Here is a 17,503-nt window from a genome sequence, read left to right as displayed (position 1 = left end):
GACCAATCTGAACCGTTAGATGTTCCTTCCTCATTCTCAGATCTCGAAACCCTAGAACCCCAATCCAAATTCCATCCTCTATAAATCACACAATTCAAAATCAAACCCCCCCTCTCTCTCTTCCCCTTCATCTTCTTCTTTCTACAAACTCCGTGTTTTTCTTCATACTGATGATATATACAACAACAACAATACCAAGATTGAGATAAACGACATCGTTTTGAATAATTTTCTGTGATGGCTTTGAAAAAGAGATTGGTATCTTCTTCAGAAACGACGTCGTGTGAAGAACGTTATGTAAGCTATGAAGAGGTGTTCGTACCGACGGATAAGGGTCGGAAAGAGGTTCGGTATTATCTGAAAAAGAAAAACGGTGGTTCGGATCTTGCTCTTATAGGTAAAGAAAAGAGTTCTAGACACATGTCTTATCACTATGCAATAAGAAAATCTTCTTTGGCTCCTTTCTTCAAACTCAAATCACGTAGAGAAGTTCTTGATTGGTTAGATTCAATTGTTCAAGGTCAGTTTTTTTTTTCATAGCTTTTTTTAGATCTGTTTTGTTTTATATTCATAATCTTCTTCGTCTTCTTCTTCTTCTTAATTAATCTTATTTTGTTTTAATTTTAATCTTAATTGTGTTTAATTTTTTTTGTCTCTTTCGGTTTTCAATTTATTTCGTTCCATTTGGTTTGTTTTCTAGATTTTTCGTGTGTCGGGGGTTTTGGTTTTGTAACCCTAATTGTTGAACGGCATAGATCTGAAATTGTTACGTAATTAATTTAATTTAATTTAATTGATTCCGTTTTTTTTTTTGTATATTGATAGAGTTTTATTTATATTTTTCTGAATCATATAAAGTAAATTTATTTATTCTTTATATTTTAATTCGTGTTTTTATTGGCTAGGTTTTGTTTGAATTTTGTTTTCATTTGACTTCAATCTCGTCTCCTAGCTGAGGTACCTGTGGTTGATGTCAATATGCCACGGTTCCTTGTTTGTTTTTTAATAATGTTTTTTTTTTTTTGTTTTTTCTCTCAATGAAGCTAAATTTATTCATTTTGAATCTGAAATTTTCAGATTTTTCTAACGGGGATGCGAATATGGTTGAGGGAAAACCTGGTTTTGAACCTGCGGAGATCGGAACCTTGAAGGTATTGAATTAAATGGTTGTTATTTTGGCTCCCTTTGCTTGGTATTTTGAATCTTTTGTTCTGTTTATTCTGAATCTCTAATTTTGCATCAAATCATTCATTGAATTATTTTATTGTGTTATTTCTCAGGATAATCAATTGCCAAAGCTGCGCCTTTGTACCAAAGAATTTGCATGGTTAGGGTCTCCGTGGACTTGTAAGAAAAGAAGATATCACTATGAGTCATTTAAGCGGAACGGTTTGCAGATATCTGTAAGTCATCATCTTTATTTTCATTTTTTTTTTCTTTCTTTAGAATAGTTTTGATGCACTCTCAGCGTGTAAAATATTTTTACACTCGTCAACCGATCACAATCCATTAGTTGCATGAATTTGAAGTTAGGATGAAAAGTCAATTTTTTTAATTGTCGAATCAAACTGTTACCGATCACAATCTATTATGTTCCATGACTTTGAAGTTAGATGCGATGAAAGTCACATTTTTGAATTGTCGAACGGTTATGATTGACATAAAGTGTGAAAAATATTTGCACCGTCAGTACATATGAATTAAATAATTTTTGTTTTCATCTCTTTTGTTCCTGACAGATGTTTGGTAATCTGACTCTTGTAAAATTGTTTTCCCTTGCTCCCTTTTCAAATTGTTTTCAGGTGAATGATTTTGTGTTTGTTTTAGCAGAGGAGAACAAACGTCTGGTTGCCTACTTGGAAGACATGTACGAGGATTCCAGAGGCAACAAGATGGTTGTAGTTCGCTGGTTTCACAGAATTGATGAGGTTGGTATTGCTTTGCCTCACAGTTTTAGTGAACGAGAGGTTTACTTTTCTCTTTATCTTCAAGATCTGAGTATTGAATGCATAGATGGTTTGACTTCCGTCCTCAGTCCCCAGCACTACGAGAAGTATCGGAATGAAGCTTGTCATGCTCGTCCAGAACCATTTGTGTGCCGCAAGAAGTTTGATGATGACGATGTCAAACCGTTTGATATAACTCAAATCAAGGGTTATTGGAAACAGGAAATACTGAAGTCCTTGAATCCCCAATCTGACTCAAAGTCTAATAGGAGTTCAGGGAAATCAGAAGATAGCCAAGATCTGGAAGAAAACCTACAATCTTCTTCTGCGATCAGACCAAAGAAGAAGCAGCGGTTTACAAAAGTTGACGGAAAAGATGCAGTTGACTTAGTTTCCCTTCCATCTGAAAATTTGAGTAATTTTAAGATTGAGGCCAAAACCAGTAGTGGAAACAACTCCTTGAAACCGGTCGTGTCCAGCAAGTTGCCCACCATCAAAGAGACAAATGAAGCTGCTTCACAGTATTTAGCTGTAGGTTCCCAAGTTGAGGTCCTCTCTCAAGACAGTGGGATTAGAGGATGTTGGTTCCGAGCTTCTGTTATCAAGAAGCACAAAGATAAAGTGAAGGTGCAATATCACGACATCCAGGATGCAGATGATGAAGCTAAGAAGCTTGAGGTTTGTTATAATATCTTTTTCCCTTTGTCATCATTAGTGGAAGACTTGCTAAATGTTAAGACTAACATTTTTTTTTTATTAATTTTCTTGAAGGAATGGATTTTAGCTTCTAAAATTGTGCTGCTTGATGATATAAGTCTCCGAGTACCTGAGAGGACCAAGATCCGGCCTCAGTTAAACAAACGTGGAATGTCGTTTGTGGGTGATGTTGGTTACGTTGTTGATGCCTGGTGGCATGATGGATGGTGGGAAGGCATTGTTGTTCAAAAAGAGTCTGATATTAAATATCATGTTTATTTCCCAGGTATGACCCTCTGATCTGATTCTGATGCATTATAATTATATGTGGTCCATGATATATTAAGTGTCTTATTAATTCTCAATTTAATGTTTTTGCAGGCGAAAAGAAGCTGTTAATTTTTGGTCCTGGTAACTTAAGGCATTCTCAAGATTGGACAGGGAATGGATGGGTAAAAGTGAGGGAAAGGCCTGATCTTGTGGCTTCTATATTATCAAGCTTGAAAACAAAACAAAAATTGTGCAAATCTTTTAACAGAAAAGCAACCGTAGCAGCTATGGGAGATGGAATACAATCTAAGCAGGCTGATACTTTCTTGGGTTCTTCTGAAAGCAATGAACTTCGAAATGCTGATGTAGTCCCAGATCTTTTAAAGGATGTTTTGTTCTCCGAGTTGAGGTGGAAGTCATCCCGGAAGAGGAATCGAAGTGGTACCTCTCAGCAAAAGCAGCAGTCCAATGACAGACACAGCAGATTGTCCCCAAAGTTTCTCGAGTCGGATGCAACAGAAAGTTTTGTGATTCCAGCTTCATTGAAAGTTGACCATGACGACTGCAAATACCCTGGAGATCCTTCCATTTTCAGTTCCTCGGTCGTGCCATCTTTAACCAACATGGTCATGTGTATGTGACTCCATGTTGTTTTCTATTCTAGGTTATTTACTTCATCATCCCTTTAGCCTAAACACTATTTATTTTTAACCCTTCAACTTTGGTGCATCCATTTGATGCTCTTTTTTTCTCATGATTTGTTCTATTGTTTTATTCCTAACTTAGAAATTGTATCTTTTAGGGTCTAGTCTTTTGTTTCGACCTATTTATTTATCTTGTTTTCTCATGGCATTGGAGCTTCATTTTGTTTGGGTGATTGTATCCATTAGGAAGCAAGGATGATGTTGACAAGAAAGTGTAGTAACTTTGTGGAATAATAACCAACAAAGACGTTGACTTTAGGGATAGTTTTTACCATTGTTTACATTTCATACAATGTGTAACTTTGGCCAATAAGAATATAAGATGTACCTTTCTTATGCTTGTCTATCTTGTACTAGTAACTTTCAGTTGATGAATGTCTTCACAATTAAATTATTCCGCAGCTTGGTGATATTGTATTATTTTCTTTTTGAAACCATTGTTTGGTACTCCATTATGCTAAACATGGTACGAAAATAAGTTGTCAGAAAAAGAGTGCGCGCTGATACTGCTATTTTAAATCCTTACAAATCCTGATAGTAGAAAGTACTGTATTGACTACACAGCAGGTGTGTCCATGTCAATGCAAAATACTTCGATGCTTTTTTATTTTTTATTTTAATGAAATAAAATGGGATATACTAATAGTCAAAGCCGGCTATAGTGGTATCTAATTAAAAAAAGGGTCATGTTAACTTGTGCCCTAAGGGCACATGTTAAGCTACCTAAAAATAGAAATATATAGCATTTAATGATACAAAGAATTTAATGCTTAGACAATTGAATACAACACAAGTTCAATAAATATTTTTCACATTTATCTTCTTAACATGTGCCTTAAGGGCACAAGTTACCATTCTCCTTAAAAAAATAATAGAAATAATGCGTAATAAGTTGAGTGTTTGTTTGCCGTATTGAGTTTGATTACATATGAAATGTATAATACTGCCAGCTCACACAGAAAATGACGACATCCTTTGGATATATCCAAATCAGAGATAATATCATCCAAATAAGGAAGCAACTTGTTTGACTTTAGCCTTACACGTGGCCCTACTGTCGTAGATCGGGGGATCCAATCCAATAATGCTCTATTTGTTTTTAAACTTTGTATTTGTATTGTATTTTTTTTTTGTTTTTGAAAATTGTACAGTACTCCTCTTATTCTTATTATAAGAAATTTTTTTCTTTTAAAACTAATGTACGTGAACAATATTATAATTTTGATACATTAGTTTTACAATAAATTTAAAAAGTCAAATTTCTTTTATAACAAGGACTAGAAGGAGTATTGTATTTAGCTCAGTTTTGGCTCCTTTGATTAGACGGATTAGGATTCACCGCGTTTAAAAAATTTTAAAGATAAAATTTGCTATATTTTTTAGAACAAAAAAACATATTTAACTCTTATGTTTTAAAAAATGAGCTCAATTAGCTCATGCAAGATGATTAAATCGATTTTTTTTTTCACCACCGGTTTAATCTGGTTCGGAGGTCAGTTATGACATCAAGTGGTTCCAGCTTCCTCCCGATCGCAGTTGTGGGGATCGAACCGTGGTCCTCCCTACCAAGTTCAGCGTCAATCACCACTGAACCAACAGATGATTTTATTTATTTATTTTTTACTTCAGTTTTGTTTAATTGGATAGAATAAGAGTTGTGTCGGTTGCACTTATAATATGTTTAACATTTTTTTATTGTTTTACATTTTTTAATATTTTAATGCTTTTGTATTATTTATTTATTTTGTCTAGTATTTTAGTAGTTAAATTTTATCTTTAAGTGACATATACAAATGTATATAAATGCTATGTTTAGATAAAGTTATAGAAACTTGTTATCATTCATTCAAACTGGAATTGAAATATGAATTGAAGAGACATACTTATATGGACACATAATTTTAATTATGAGATTCACAGTTCGTTCCGCACATAATTTTAAATTTTGAACTCTTATAAAAGGATCTAAATCTCCCTAAATACCATTAGTTTGGCTGATTTATTGAATTAGCTTAATGCCTTGTTTAGTAAGCATCATTAAGCAAAAACCCTTATTAAGAAAAATAATTAGTAAGTACTATGTAGGGCTTTGTCTACACGTAATTAGTTAAAGAACAATCTTTGTCAACTTAGGCACAAGACCTTTTTCATGACCTCAACATTTTGTACTAAGCCATTTATTTTTCTTACCTACCAACTAATAAACAGAACAATAGAGATGTAGAAGGAGCTGTTCATAGATCATTTTCTTCATATTAATCTCTCACCACGATGGGATTAAAGCCTCTAACCTATTGAATTTATATAACATAAAGTTTCTTTATTACACAGCTGCACACCTAATTACAGGTATCATATGGCTTTTAAAGATGATGCTAAAAGGGAGTTTCAAGAAATTAATGGTATAAATAATTCAAAGGATTTTCCTCTCATTGGGATTGGGACTAGTCTAGCTTCTATGGAGTCTTTGTCCATGCCACTGGTTTGTATTTTCACTTATTTTATTTTGGTTTATGATCATTGTCTCATTGTTAAGAATATTCAGTTTGATAGGTTGGTTCTGTTTTGCAATAAAAACAGGTTCAGGAGGTTGTTCTTTCAGCAGATATGCAGTGCGAGAAGTGTCAGAAGAGGGTTATTGACGTTATAACAAAAATGAATGGTATGGTTATTATTATTACCGTTATTATCATTAAATAATTAGACACGTTAAGACACATACACACCTATAAAGTTGATTTGAAAGGTGAATCATCTTTACTTATAAATAAATTTTTGGGCTATATCTTATTCGGTGTGAGACACCTTAACACACATACACACGTTTAGAACTTGACATTTGAAACATTACCCAAATGATCTAGTAGTGATGACATGATAATAGATGATCCAATAAATCTAAATATATATGCTCTAATATCTTAAAATTTGACCAAATACAATCCTATAAAACTAGAGGTAGCAAGACGGGTCAAACTCGTCGGGTCGGCCCATTTTTGGCTTGGTAATTTAAGAAGTGCTCCATTGGAGGGGTTGAGTACCTATTAGGTACTATTATTAAAAAAAATAAATTAGTGATGTGTTAATGTGGGACCCATTTAAGTACTAAAAGTTGGAATGCTCAATTGTGGATCGTCTTAAATGATTTGAAGGTTGAATTTTCTTATAAGAATCTAAATTAAATTTCCTAGAAGAGTATTCCACTGAAGACACAGGCGGTGGACCACACGTCATAAAGAGGTCGTCCTTGTTGGCTTCCACGTACAAACAGCCTGGCATTTGTTTGGTAGCAATTATATGGATTGAATTTGACGAAGTTACTTTGTCAATTCAATAATATATTTGAGCCGTTTGATTTAAAATTTACGACTGAGATCTTTTAATGTTGTTAGTTTCATCGATTTATAATATGAGACATTCAATCTTAAATTAACAACAAGATTAATCGTGTAAAACCCATGCTTGTATTTTTACAAACAATCCGGATCCCAACTATACCACAAAATCAATTCCTTACTTCTTTATATGTAATGTTCTTACCAACTAAATCAGTTTCGACTTCGTAAGGAAGTGTAAGTTATACTTTCTTGGATTATGTTGATCGGGACAATAGAACTAATATTACTTATAATTTATTGTAAATAGATATTTTGAATTTGACATCATTTTTCAAAACTGTTAGTTTATAAAATACTTTTTAGTATGCCAACCTTTGGAATATTCTATTTATAGTTAGAAACTTGTCTCCATCTTTTTTTTTTATGCATAATGACTTCATATTTCAAATATCATAAATTCTTAAATATGCTTACCCTTCCATGGCTCATCTCTAAGTAAGCCACAAAGCCACCAAATAAGATACAGAAAAGAACAAGCTGTAATAAGCTTCTTTTGTTTTGTCAAGCGTGATGCACATAATAATTACAAAAAAAAAAAAAATTCATTCACGCCAAAAAATCACCGCTCACATTTTGTAGTATTAAGCAAATATCTTTCAAAATTGAACGTATAATAATATGATTAGAAATTATTAGCTTTGAGACTTTATTACTTTTTGTCTTTTATTATTTTGTTTCTTTGTTTCATATGCTAAGTTTGTAGAACAGGGACGGATATATGGGGGCAAGCAGGGGCTTCAACCCCCTCCCTGCCAATCATGTTATATTAATAAGTAGTATAATACTAGTATATGTGTCATGTTTTTATTTGCTTATATGCAGTATAATATATTCAGGTTTCTATTTTATTAGTCATTTTGGTTTTCAAACATATTATTATTTAGTCAATTTAGTCTTCAAATATATTTTTTGATGTCAGTTTAGTCAATAAATTTAATAACAAAAGACACACTATGAATGTATTTACAATTTTAATATATTTAAGAACTATTATGATAGCGTCTCATATATCCAGGGACCAAATTTTTAATTTGTTCTTTATCGTTATATACTATTTATTACTGGAAAAATATTATGACCTCCGTTAGGTAAATGTCTGGATCCATCTTGTATAGTATAATTTTCGTTTATGCATGTCGTAAATATTCAACGGTGTTATTTTTTTAAAAAAATATTAATCTTAAAATATCTTTACAAAAATTAATTTAAAATGATTTTATTAAATGTATACTTAAAGATAAGAAATGAATCATATCAAGTGTGATTTTTATATGAAAGTGATAATATACTGTGATGTCTTTCCTCTCACATTAAAAGGAGAGAGAAACACAAAAAAAAAAATAGATTTAATAAATTAAAGGTAGTATCTACGCGTAACTGTAGAAATTAATCTCTTCGAGGGATGACCTCTTACGACAAATAGTTTTTCATAAATAGTGAGAGATCACACACTTTACTCCTTTCATGTAAAAATTACACCTGATAGAATTTTTCATTTAAGTATTTTACTTTCTCATGCATATAAATTAGTCTCTAAATTAATTTACTAAATAACTTTCTCCATTCAATCCTTGAAAAATTAATCCGTAATCTCCACGAGCATAACTCAGTTGATAGAAACATTATATATAATATGCAAGGAACAAGATTCGAATTCTAAGTGAAATTCTATCTTAACAACAAAAAAAGCTTAACTATAATAATCCTTTCACAGTTTCACTTACTTACTCTTGATGCTTGCTTCAATTTTGATTTTTCAGTAGAAACAGAGTCTGTGGAGGTGGATGTGTTGGAAAAGAAAGTGACACTTACATTCAGATTACCAACTGTGGCTAAAGAAATCACAAGGCAAATTACTCCCATTAACAAGAACCATTTCCCTAAAGTTGCCATTATCAAACATTTATTTTGATCTTCCCTTGATTAACTACGACTTACAAAGAAGTATAGGACAAGTATAAGATTGAGAGACAAGTATAAGATAATGTAAAATAATTTTTTCATTAGCTAAACATATAGGACAAGTATAAGAAGATTGAGAGACATGTCTCTGATGAAGTATAGGAAGATTCATAATATGGACTTGTGACACGCACCAAATAAAAGATTTAATTTTTTTTTTTGGTGCATTAAGATCCGAGTCCACTTTGAAGATTTATGATTTTGACGCACTTGCAAAATATCAGTATAATTTGATATATATATATATATATATATATATATATATATATATATATATATATATATATATATATATATATATATATATATATATATATATATATATATATATAGGGTTAGGATCAAATGACACTAACTAGTTTGACACTAAATGTTACACTTCTCAATAATGTTTTAACCGATATAAATTTTATAAAATTCACCGTTGGATTGAAAGTTTATATCATATAGATCATTTGTGTAAAATTTCAGACAAATCCAAAATTATTTGATATGTTATTGTGACACATAAAGATTAATGGCATATAAAAAAGACGAAAACCGTTAATTTTGATGTATCTCAATAGCATATCAAATGATTTTAGATTTGTCTGAAATTTTACACAAATGATCTATACAATATAAACTTTCAATCCAACGGTGGATTTTATAAAATTTATATCGGTCAAAACATTATTGAGAGGTGTAACATTTGGTGTCAAACTAGTTAGTGTCATTTGATCCTGAAACCCATATATATATATATATGGCCACCGATAAAAATAATAATTCATAGTCCGTTACAGCTCATCTGAATACTTTATTCTAATTCTGGCACCGAAGGCACGAGCAATTTTATCTTACAAGTTGATTCTGGACAAATTAATTTAAATCCAACTCAAATTCTAAGATAAAATGCAAGTGCTAGGATTATTAAGCACCAACTACGAATATGGTATCAAAACACGACCTATTTGATAGCTTTTTTTATTTATTTTGTTTTTACTACCAGTATTCAGTCCACTAGACAGTTCTTACATTAAGTGGTTTCAACCCCCTTTCGATCGCAATTACAGGGGAACGAACCGTAATTCTCTCTATCAAATTTAGTGTCAATCACCACTGAACCAAAAAATTTGATTGCTTATTTAGTTTTATACTAAAACACACAAGAATAAAACAATAATTATATTGACATAAGCCTTTATATAACTTTCAAAAGAAAGAGAAAGAGATGCTTTACAACTTTCTAGTGTTGCTTTAGGTAATGCACATCATGTGGTTGAAGAGATGCTTACCCTTGCCATGTTTTTTTCAAATAAACGAAACGTTAAGGTGAGGTATAGGATAATTAAACTTACAACATAAGCAAACATCTTAACCTAGTTCAACTCCAAGGAGAATCAGATTCCAAACTATAGAAAATATATTTATTTGTTTTACAATACAATATACAAAATTATAAATACATGTTGATCCACGATGACCATGATTGAACATTCATATTCTCAAATCTCCACACAAAGTTTTTTCCTTTTCATTGTGCCTTTTGGCTTGTATATAAAATTAAACCAATCCTGGGTTCTGTAAATTCCACCAACCCCATGTCCGAAAAGGCAAGTTTTGTTCTATTCTTCACAAAAAGCTAATAATTCCATTTTGGTGATTTTAATATTTGTTCTGTTTTTACAATTGCAGTATTGTTGTATGATCATGAGAATCAACGTTGACTGCAATGCTTGTTGCAGAAAATTAAGGAGAATAATTCTAAGGATGAAAGGTAGAATTTTTTTTTTTTGGTTACAGAAAGGTAGAATATTTTAATAATGAATATAGTATATATTGTTGCTAAATTCTAATTTTAATAATAAAATGTCAAAAAATATATAAACGATTAATTTATATATGAGTTGATAGATTTTTTTTATTGAGAGGAGGGCAAAAGCCTAAAAAGAGATTAGATTACACACTAACTAGCCTCGGAACGTGAGTTCCACAAACATCGGCTATAACAAAATTACGAATTTGAGTCAGATGAGACTCATAAAAATTATACGAGATAGTCTGCGCAGATGTTTCCTTCATGATAAGTATGTCGAATCCGGGCCTCCTAATTCCACTCCAACATTCTCCAACTCTTTTTACAAAGACTCCAACCTGCAGCATGCACACCAATATCTTTGCTCAGCATCTTCACCAGTCACCACCCTCAAAGCATCCAGTCGAAGCTCAACATGCTTGTATCCTAACTCCCAAGCTAGTTTTGATCCTTCCCAGGCTCCCCAAATTGGAGTTTGAATCTCGAACCCTCCAATAATATCTCTTATAACTATCAACCTGTTAAAGAACGTTTCACATATTTACTATTAAATACTCCAAAACATTTAATGAGTATAACAATATGTTTTCAAACACATTTAATAGTGAGTTTAATTACTAGACTACTGAACTAAAATAGAAATTGATATGATAAACCAATGAGGTTGAATCTATCAAAAGGACTAGGGTTAGATCCACCCGAAGGTCTAGACCGCCACAATGTGGCAAAACAATATTCAAATTTTAATAAGAGACTATTCATATCAATATTTTGGTAGTCTAGCGAGTAAAAATTTTATCCTTAAGCTGAATAAGTGAATAGTCTGAAATTTAAACTCTGACTCTTGCATATATAATGTGATCAACTGAATTAAGTTAACAGAGACGTAGACCGTTCATATTTAATGTATTGACATGCTACAAATAAGATTACCTTATCCATGGGTTTAGGCCCCTATGTACTCCAAAAAAAGATTACCTTATCCAATCGAGAGCACTTAAAATAATTTAGGAAAATGAGTCTTGTAAGGAGAGACCGATGTTCAAACCTCGGATTTCCCACTTCCCCAACTTTATAATGTGTAAGTCTAGCCACTAAACTATTGACAAAAAAATAATTTAGGAAAATATCAACATATAATGTCAAGTAGGCAAATATAAATATATTTTCTTAAAACTTGTGTATTCAACTTTTTAAAAAATTAATATTTTTTTTGGTATAATTTAATACAAAAATTTTATATTTAAATACCACCCACCAATAATTTAAACTTGTTTGTAAAATTTGGTAATTAATTCTAAGTTTCTAACATACCTTTTCTAATTTCATATTGAAGCGATAGAGACCCATTTAATAGAGAAGCAGCAACGCAGGGTATGTGTATGTGGCAGATTTGTACCAGCAGATATTGCAATAAAGATAAAGAAGAAAATGAAACGTAGGGTTGAGATCCTTGAAGTTCAAGAATTTGAAGGGGAGGAGGTTCAAAATGAAGTACCATACTAGACTAAACAGAGAGAACAGAGAAACTTCACATTCTCATGCTGGTTATTCCTACGGCATATTTTGTATGATATAGTCAACTTTGTTGCGGTGGTTGCTCCAAAACTATATGGGAATTATGTAATTGCATTATTTGAAGGAAGATCCGAAGAATCTGCCCTGAAACTAATTTACTAAACTAGTTAAATTCAGAATTTTATAGAGTGTTTGCATACAAAATTGTTGTTGAATTTGAAAATGAGTGGAAGATCGGCTAAAAGTTTTCAACTGTGATTTTTTTGTATATAGACGAAATGATAAAGTCATCATAAACTCACACACGCAAGTGAGGGAGCTGAGGTTCGAAACCTAGTCATGACGTTTGACCTAACAATTTCAACTGTGATTTTATTTTTGCTTCAACTCGTAATTGCTTGAAGGTTTCGAGCAATTACGTCAAGCAATTAAGAAACACTTTCCCGGTCGAGTTTCTTAATTCCTCCAAAGAGTATTAAGAAGATGCATCTTGTTGATATAGGTAGTGCAAATCAATTTTTATAAGCCTTCCTTCACCCATGCATTCCCAATCCTGCACAATCTTAGGACCTCTCATTTCAATGTGAATGCGGTTCGTTTGTGTGCCCTCTTTTGAGTGGAAGCTACCAGGAGCTGCTCATTGTCTATACATGCAAAGGGATACACTCAATTAGAAGGTGTTTGACTACTTTGATACTTTTTCCCCTGTTGCTAAATTATCCACCGTTAGAATCCTATTGGCCTTAGCTGCCACTAAGGGTTTGTTTTTAGAATTTAGAACAACTTGATGTCAACAATGCCTTTTGCATGGTGACATAAATGAAGAGGTTTACATGTCTTTACAACCTGGCCTGTCTATTCCTCTATCTAATAATTCTACTGTTTCTAAAGTTTGCAAGGAATGACCAAAAGGAGATTCAACATGTCAAAGAATTCCTTGACAAAAAATTTAGAATCAAGAATCTGAGACATCTTAGATATTTCCTTGGTCTAGAGATTGCCAGATTAGATCTCGATATCATCCTAAATCAAAGGAAATATACACTTGATTTGCTGCAAGACACTGGATATCTTGGGCCAGCAAACCATGCCTCACACTTTACATGTTTTTTGAGTTGCAGATTCTGACTAGGTTTGTGACAGGATTTTGCGTCTTTCTAGGAAACTCTCATGTCTCATGGTGGTCCAACAAGCAACCAACGGTTTCACGATCAAGTACAAATTTAGAATATAGAGCCTTAGCAAGTCTCACTTGTGAGCTTCAATGGATGAACCACCTGCTATATGACAGGGGAATTCAGTTTTCTACCCCAACCTTTGTGTTCTATGACACAAATCTGCCATTTATTTGGCTCACAATCCTACATTTCAAGAGAGAACAAAAATATTGAGATTGACTGCCACATAATTCGGGAGAAAATCAACTAATGCATCATCAAACTCTTCTCTATTCCGTCCTCTGCTCAAGTTCAACGCCAATCACCACTAAACCAACTAACGATTGGTCCATAACATGATTTTTTTTTTAAGGTAAAATTATTCATGTAGTCTTTTAACTTAATTTTAAATAATAACAAATTGATAACAAAGTGGTATATTCATGTTGTCTCTTAACTTAATTTTAAATTGCATAAAAAAAAACTTAATTTTAAATAATAACAAATTGATATTTGATACACATTTGGAGTAGGGACCTCACAACAAAGTGGTGTCCCTTCCAAGTTCCAACTTTCTGTTTTCTCCATAATTTGTAGATGCCGTGAGAAAAACATAAGAAAACATACAAAGATAATATACAATTAATTGGAATTTTTTGGTACATATTTTGGTATATTTGTTGAAGTGAACAATTATGATAGATTCATAAATAGTATTTAATAATTTTTAATATTAAATACTTTTATGAACCTATAATTAGAATTATTCAGCTCAGCAATATAATATAATAATATATGTCCAAATATGACTTGATGGTACACCCTGCACACATCAATATAGGATACTATTAAAGTAGTTTTGCACAATTGATATTATTATTTATTAGGACGTGGTTGTAATAATATTTTCATGTTTAATAATTCAGCTCAAAGTATAGCTTCCACATGGATTCTGCATGATAGTTGATTCACAGCAGTTGCAATATCATCCACCGTGTTCAGTTGACACCCTTCCTCTACCTATTGCAAAAAATACACATTAGAGAAATGCTATCAATTTTTTATCCAATAATATGGGGGATTTGCTTTTCAAGATTCCTGAAATTTCTCTCGCGTCCCTTGAAATTATCAAACTAACTCATCACTTTTTAGGATGCGAGCTAGCACTTTTCGAGAATCTAAGTAGTGAGTGACAATATTTTAACTTAAATTCAGTGTCTGCGCCCCAGTAGATGGAAAAAATCATGAAAAAAAATATGCATTCTAGAATGCGAACTCAGTTTGCAGTTTGCTATCTAGAAAACGAACTATTTTTTTCATGATTTTTTTCATCTAGGGGGTTTGCAATATAAAGTATTGTCTCTTGCTATTTAGAGTACGAAGTCATTTTACACGTTTACATTTAACTAGTGTATCTTATAAAAATTTGGTCACTATCTTATATCATATTTTAATTTGCCACCAGAGCGATTGTGACATTATCGACCAATCACAACACACCGTAAATATAGCTATACTGAATTGTTACTTTATTCGATATAACCAAGTTTACATTTATACTTGCAATAGACATGTATCAAGGCTCCAAGAGTTGATAAGTTTGACAAAAGATAGAAAATTAGGTGAATGAATGGTTCACACTTTAACTTGCGAACTGTGTTTCATTCAAAGTTATTTCATGGGAAATGAGAGAAGGGTGAAGAGGACAACAAAATTTGATTTTTAAGGTTCGCATCCTAGAATGGGAAGGCAGTTTGCAGTTTGCTATTTAGAAAACGAACGCTTTTTTCCCCAATTTTTTATATTTACACATTCACTTTCTAAGTAGCGAGAGAGGTAAATTTGAAATATCGGAGGCGCGCGTGTATGCTGGGGGTTCGAAAAATAAATCCCTAGTATGGACAATTTGGAAAGCTAAGAATGAGTGCATCTTATCTTTTTCTTTCTATTCATTTGATTAGGTTTACCATTTAAAAAAATTGTTTTTTCTAATTTACTCTTTTAATTTGTGGTATTTACTCATCAACCAATAAGAAAAAGATTATATACATGTAAAATAAAACTTGGTTACAAGTTAGTCGGACATATCACATGCAAATCTACTTATGTGGCTTGTTCGGGATTAAGTATGGCTCTCCTTAAAAAAAATTATAAAATTATCGAGCCTACCATTTTTACCAAACACACTAGGTCAATCCAAACCTTAAACAAGTCAGGTTATAGACATCTATCCAGCAGTTAGCATATTTAATCAGACTGTTAATAGAAAAGGAATAAGTCAAATTTACCTTGACACTAACCGAGACAAGGACAAAATCATCCACAGTAGAAACATTAAGGTGTAGAATGTTGAAGCCAAGGTTTTGTAGCCCAACAACCATCTTCATAACCTGTCCTTGTCGTTTCTTCAACATTATCTTTATATTAGCATGGCTATCAACCAAACTCACTTCTATATCTGCCATGGCACGTGACTGATTCATCTGGTTGGCAGGGTAGCACGTGTTGTTCTGAGGTTCATCACATGTTGAGTACTGAGGGAACATGAAGAACTCAGCAAAGGGTGATGATGATGAACCATAACCATATTCATGCTGTTTTTGGTTTATTTTCTTTTGTCCTTTCATGGATTGTAGATGTTGCTCTAGCTCCTTCAAGAAGTTTATTGCGCCTCCAACTATGGATGCTTGATCACCCTGTTTTTTTAACCAGGACTAGAGTTTAGTAATGCAATTGTATAATGTTAAGAGGTCTCACGATGGATGTGAGTAGTCCTCGACGGGGGTGTAAGAAACAGTCCTCACCTTACAAGCTGGTTTTGTAAGGTGAAGACTGAGGATTGACTCTTACTTATAAACACTCGTCCAGACCAACTCACATCCAATGTAAAACTTATTAATTAACGATCTGGTTGGCAGGATAGCACATGTTGCTCTAAGGATTGCATCTGGTTGTGCAACTACCATGAAGCAATGATAACACATATATCAAACAAGACACATCTTTCGTAAATATCAATAAGAATTTAGGAAAATAGAAGTAATTGAATATAAACTATATATTATCTAGATCAATAAAAATAGACGAATTGTTTGATAGGATCTAACTTTAAATCTAGGCTTCCGGAATTTTTGGTTGACTTTATCCGAACTACGAATTATGAGGATCATTTCTATCCCATGGGAAAATCAATGGTTAATACAATATATTTATTTGGATTTGGATTTGTTAATAAAAATGAAAGTAACTAACCCTTTTCGCATAAGATCGCGGCATCATGGATCTAAGGACAGCTAGATACTCATTCATTTGTTTCCTTCTGTTACGCTCGACAGCAATGTGAGTCATCCTCTGGCTCTCAATTTCCTCCTCCTTCTTTGGGCTTGTAGCGCGGCGTCGTTTGCGTCGACGACTTGTAGTGGTGGCTTCCACGTCGAATGGTGGAAGATTGGAAGTTTCAAGGGAAGAGTTTGAATCCCATTGGTCTTTACCATTTTGCATCATAGAAGGAGAAGAAGAATCCCAATTTGCATAGATATTTTGGTTTATGTTATTGTTGATGATTCCAAAAAGGTCTTCATTTGTTTGGCAGCCATAGTTGTTGTGGCTACAAGATCCTTCACTTTTATTTGTGTCAATTTCAACTAAAGAGTACAAGTAATCTTTGCAAAGTATATCTTGAGGAAAAACCACAGCTTCTAAGGTCATTATTTAACCTTTTTATAGCTCAAAATAGAATAGAATGAAAGTAGAAAAAGTTGAATAGGATAAACTTTTGAGATAGAGGCTAATGATTATTAGTAGCTATATAAGAATATAGATTTTGCTAAAGAAAGAATACTAGAAACTATATATTTTTGGAAATAAAGGAAGAAAACTGTATCTTCCTAAAAAGAGCAAACAAAGTAACCTTTATGTTATTAATTATAATTATAAGCTAATTATGAACAAATCGATCTTAAAGAGGATTGTTCATATATACAAGCAAAAAATTTAAAGCTACAGTACATTACACGTGATGTTTCTAATTGTATAGATTAGACTTTTCTTTGGC

At 32.5% G+C, this 17,503-nt stretch overlaps 4 protein-coding genes across 8 annotated transcripts; 3 read left to right on the top strand and 1 right to left on the bottom strand.

Annotated features, from left to right (window-relative positions):
• LOC123911674 lies at positions 1-3,962 on the top strand. 3 transcript variants are annotated; one of them, XM_045963145.1, is made up of 6 exons: positions 1-520; positions 1,078-1,151; positions 1,281-1,403; positions 1,803-2,624; positions 2,718-2,928; positions 3,024-3,962. In XM_045963145.1, exons 1-6 carry the CDS (start codon positions 238-240, stop codon positions 3,551-3,553), a joined length of 2,043 nt encoding a protein of 680 aa, XP_045819101.1. In that variant the 5' UTR covers positions 1-237; the 3' UTR covers positions 3,554-3,962. The 3 variants fall into 3 exon arrangements, with proteins under 3 accessions (XP_045819101.1, XP_045819100.1, XP_045819102.1); XM_045963144.1 differs by having other exon boundaries at positions 5-520; positions 1,803-2,928; XM_045963146.1 differs by lacking the exon at positions 1-520 and having other exon boundaries at positions 1,083-1,166.
• Positions 3,963-5,666: 1,704 nt separating this feature from the next.
• On the top strand, positions 5,667-9,147 carry LOC123911673. Of its 2 annotated transcripts, XR_006810616.1 has the most exons (4): positions 5,667-6,098; positions 6,197-6,278; positions 8,775-8,995; positions 9,046-9,147. XR_006810616.1 is itself a non-coding variant. In XM_045963143.1 (3 exons), the coding sequence occupies exons 1-3, from the start codon at positions 5,973-5,975 to the stop codon at positions 8,924-8,926; spliced, it is 360 nt and encodes a 119-aa protein (XP_045819099.1). In that variant the 5' UTR covers positions 5,667-5,972; the 3' UTR covers positions 8,927-9,147. The 2 variants fall into 2 exon arrangements, 1 of the variants encoding a protein (XP_045819099.1); XM_045963143.1 differs by having other exon boundaries at positions 8,775-9,147.
• Positions 9,148-9,868: 721 nt separating this feature from the next.
• On the top strand, positions 9,869-12,636 carry LOC123911672 (heavy metal-associated isoprenylated plant protein 36). Of its 2 annotated transcripts, none has more exons than XM_045963142.1 (3): positions 9,869-9,910; positions 10,654-10,735; positions 12,111-12,636. In XM_045963142.1, exons 1-3 carry the CDS (start codon positions 9,908-9,910, stop codon positions 12,278-12,280), a joined length of 255 nt encoding a protein of 84 aa, XP_045819098.1. In that variant the 5' UTR covers positions 9,869-9,907; the 3' UTR covers positions 12,281-12,636. The 2 variants fall into 2 exon arrangements, with proteins under 2 accessions (XP_045819098.1, XP_045819097.1); XM_045963141.1 differs by lacking the exon at positions 9,869-9,910 and adding an exon at positions 10,292-10,571.
• A 1,282-nt stretch (positions 12,637-13,918) lies between these two features.
• On the bottom strand, positions 13,919-17,503 carry LOC123911671 (transcription factor bHLH96-like). Its single transcript, XM_045963139.1, has 3 exons — positions 16,702-17,503; positions 15,738-16,145; positions 13,919-14,469 (listed from the first exon to the last, which is right to left on the bottom strand). The coding sequence occupies exons 1-3, from the start codon at positions 17,155-17,157 to the stop codon at positions 14,377-14,379; spliced, it is 957 nt and encodes a 318-aa protein (XP_045819095.1). The 5' UTR covers positions 17,158-17,503; the 3' UTR covers positions 13,919-14,376.

The sequence above is a fragment of the Trifolium pratense genome, linkage group LG2 (genome assembly GCF_020283565.1).
Source record: "Trifolium pratense cultivar HEN17-A07 linkage group LG2, ARS_RC_1.1, whole genome shotgun sequence".
NCBI classification, from domain to species: Eukaryota; Viridiplantae; Streptophyta; class Magnoliopsida; order Fabales; family Fabaceae; genus Trifolium; species Trifolium pratense.
The sequence above is the reverse complement of the archived record's forward strand: the minus strand, read 5'-3'. Positions and strand labels throughout refer to the sequence as shown.

Bases quoted from the DNA above. Each gene is read 5' to 3' on its own strand.
- LOC123911673 (XM_045963143.1), top strand. From the start codon at position 5,973: ATGGCTTTTAAAGATGATGCTAAAAGGGAGTTTCAAGAAATTAATGGT. The intron at 6,099-6,196 runs GTTTGTATTTTC...CAATAAAAACAG, and splicing joins AGTCTTTGTCCATGCCACTG to GTTCAGGAGGTTGTTCTTTC. The intron at 6,279-8,774 runs GTATGGTTATTA...TTGATTTTTCAG, and splicing joins CGTTATAACAAAAATGAATG to TAGAAACAGAGTCTGTGGAG.
- LOC123911674 (XM_045963144.1), top strand. From the start codon at position 238: ATGGCTTTGAAAAAGAGATTGGTATCTTCTTCAGAAACGACGTCGTGT. The intron at 1,152-1,280 runs GTATTGAATTAA...GTTATTTCTCAG, and splicing joins CGGAGATCGGAACCTTGAAG to GATAATCAATTGCCAAAGCT. The intron at 1,404-1,802 runs GTAAGTCATCAT...AATTGTTTTCAG, and splicing joins GGAACGGTTTGCAGATATCT to GTGAATGATTTTGTGTTTGT.
- LOC123911672 (XM_045963141.1), top strand. The intron at 10,736-12,110 runs GTAGAATTTTTT...TTCATATTGAAG, and splicing joins AATAATTCTAAGGATGAAAG to CGATAGAGACCCATTTAATA.
- LOC123911671 (XM_045963139.1), bottom strand. From the start codon at position 17,157: ATGACCTTAGAAGCTGTGGTTTTTCCTCAAGATATACTTTGCAAAGAT. The intron at 16,146-16,701 runs GTTAGTTACTTT...TTAAAAAAACAG, and splicing joins CGCGATCTTATGCGAAAAGG to GGTGATCAAGCATCCATAGT. The intron at 14,470-15,737 runs GTAAATTTGACT...TTTTTGCAATAG, and splicing joins TTGTCTCGGTTAGTGTCAAG to GTAGAGGAAGGGTGTCAACT.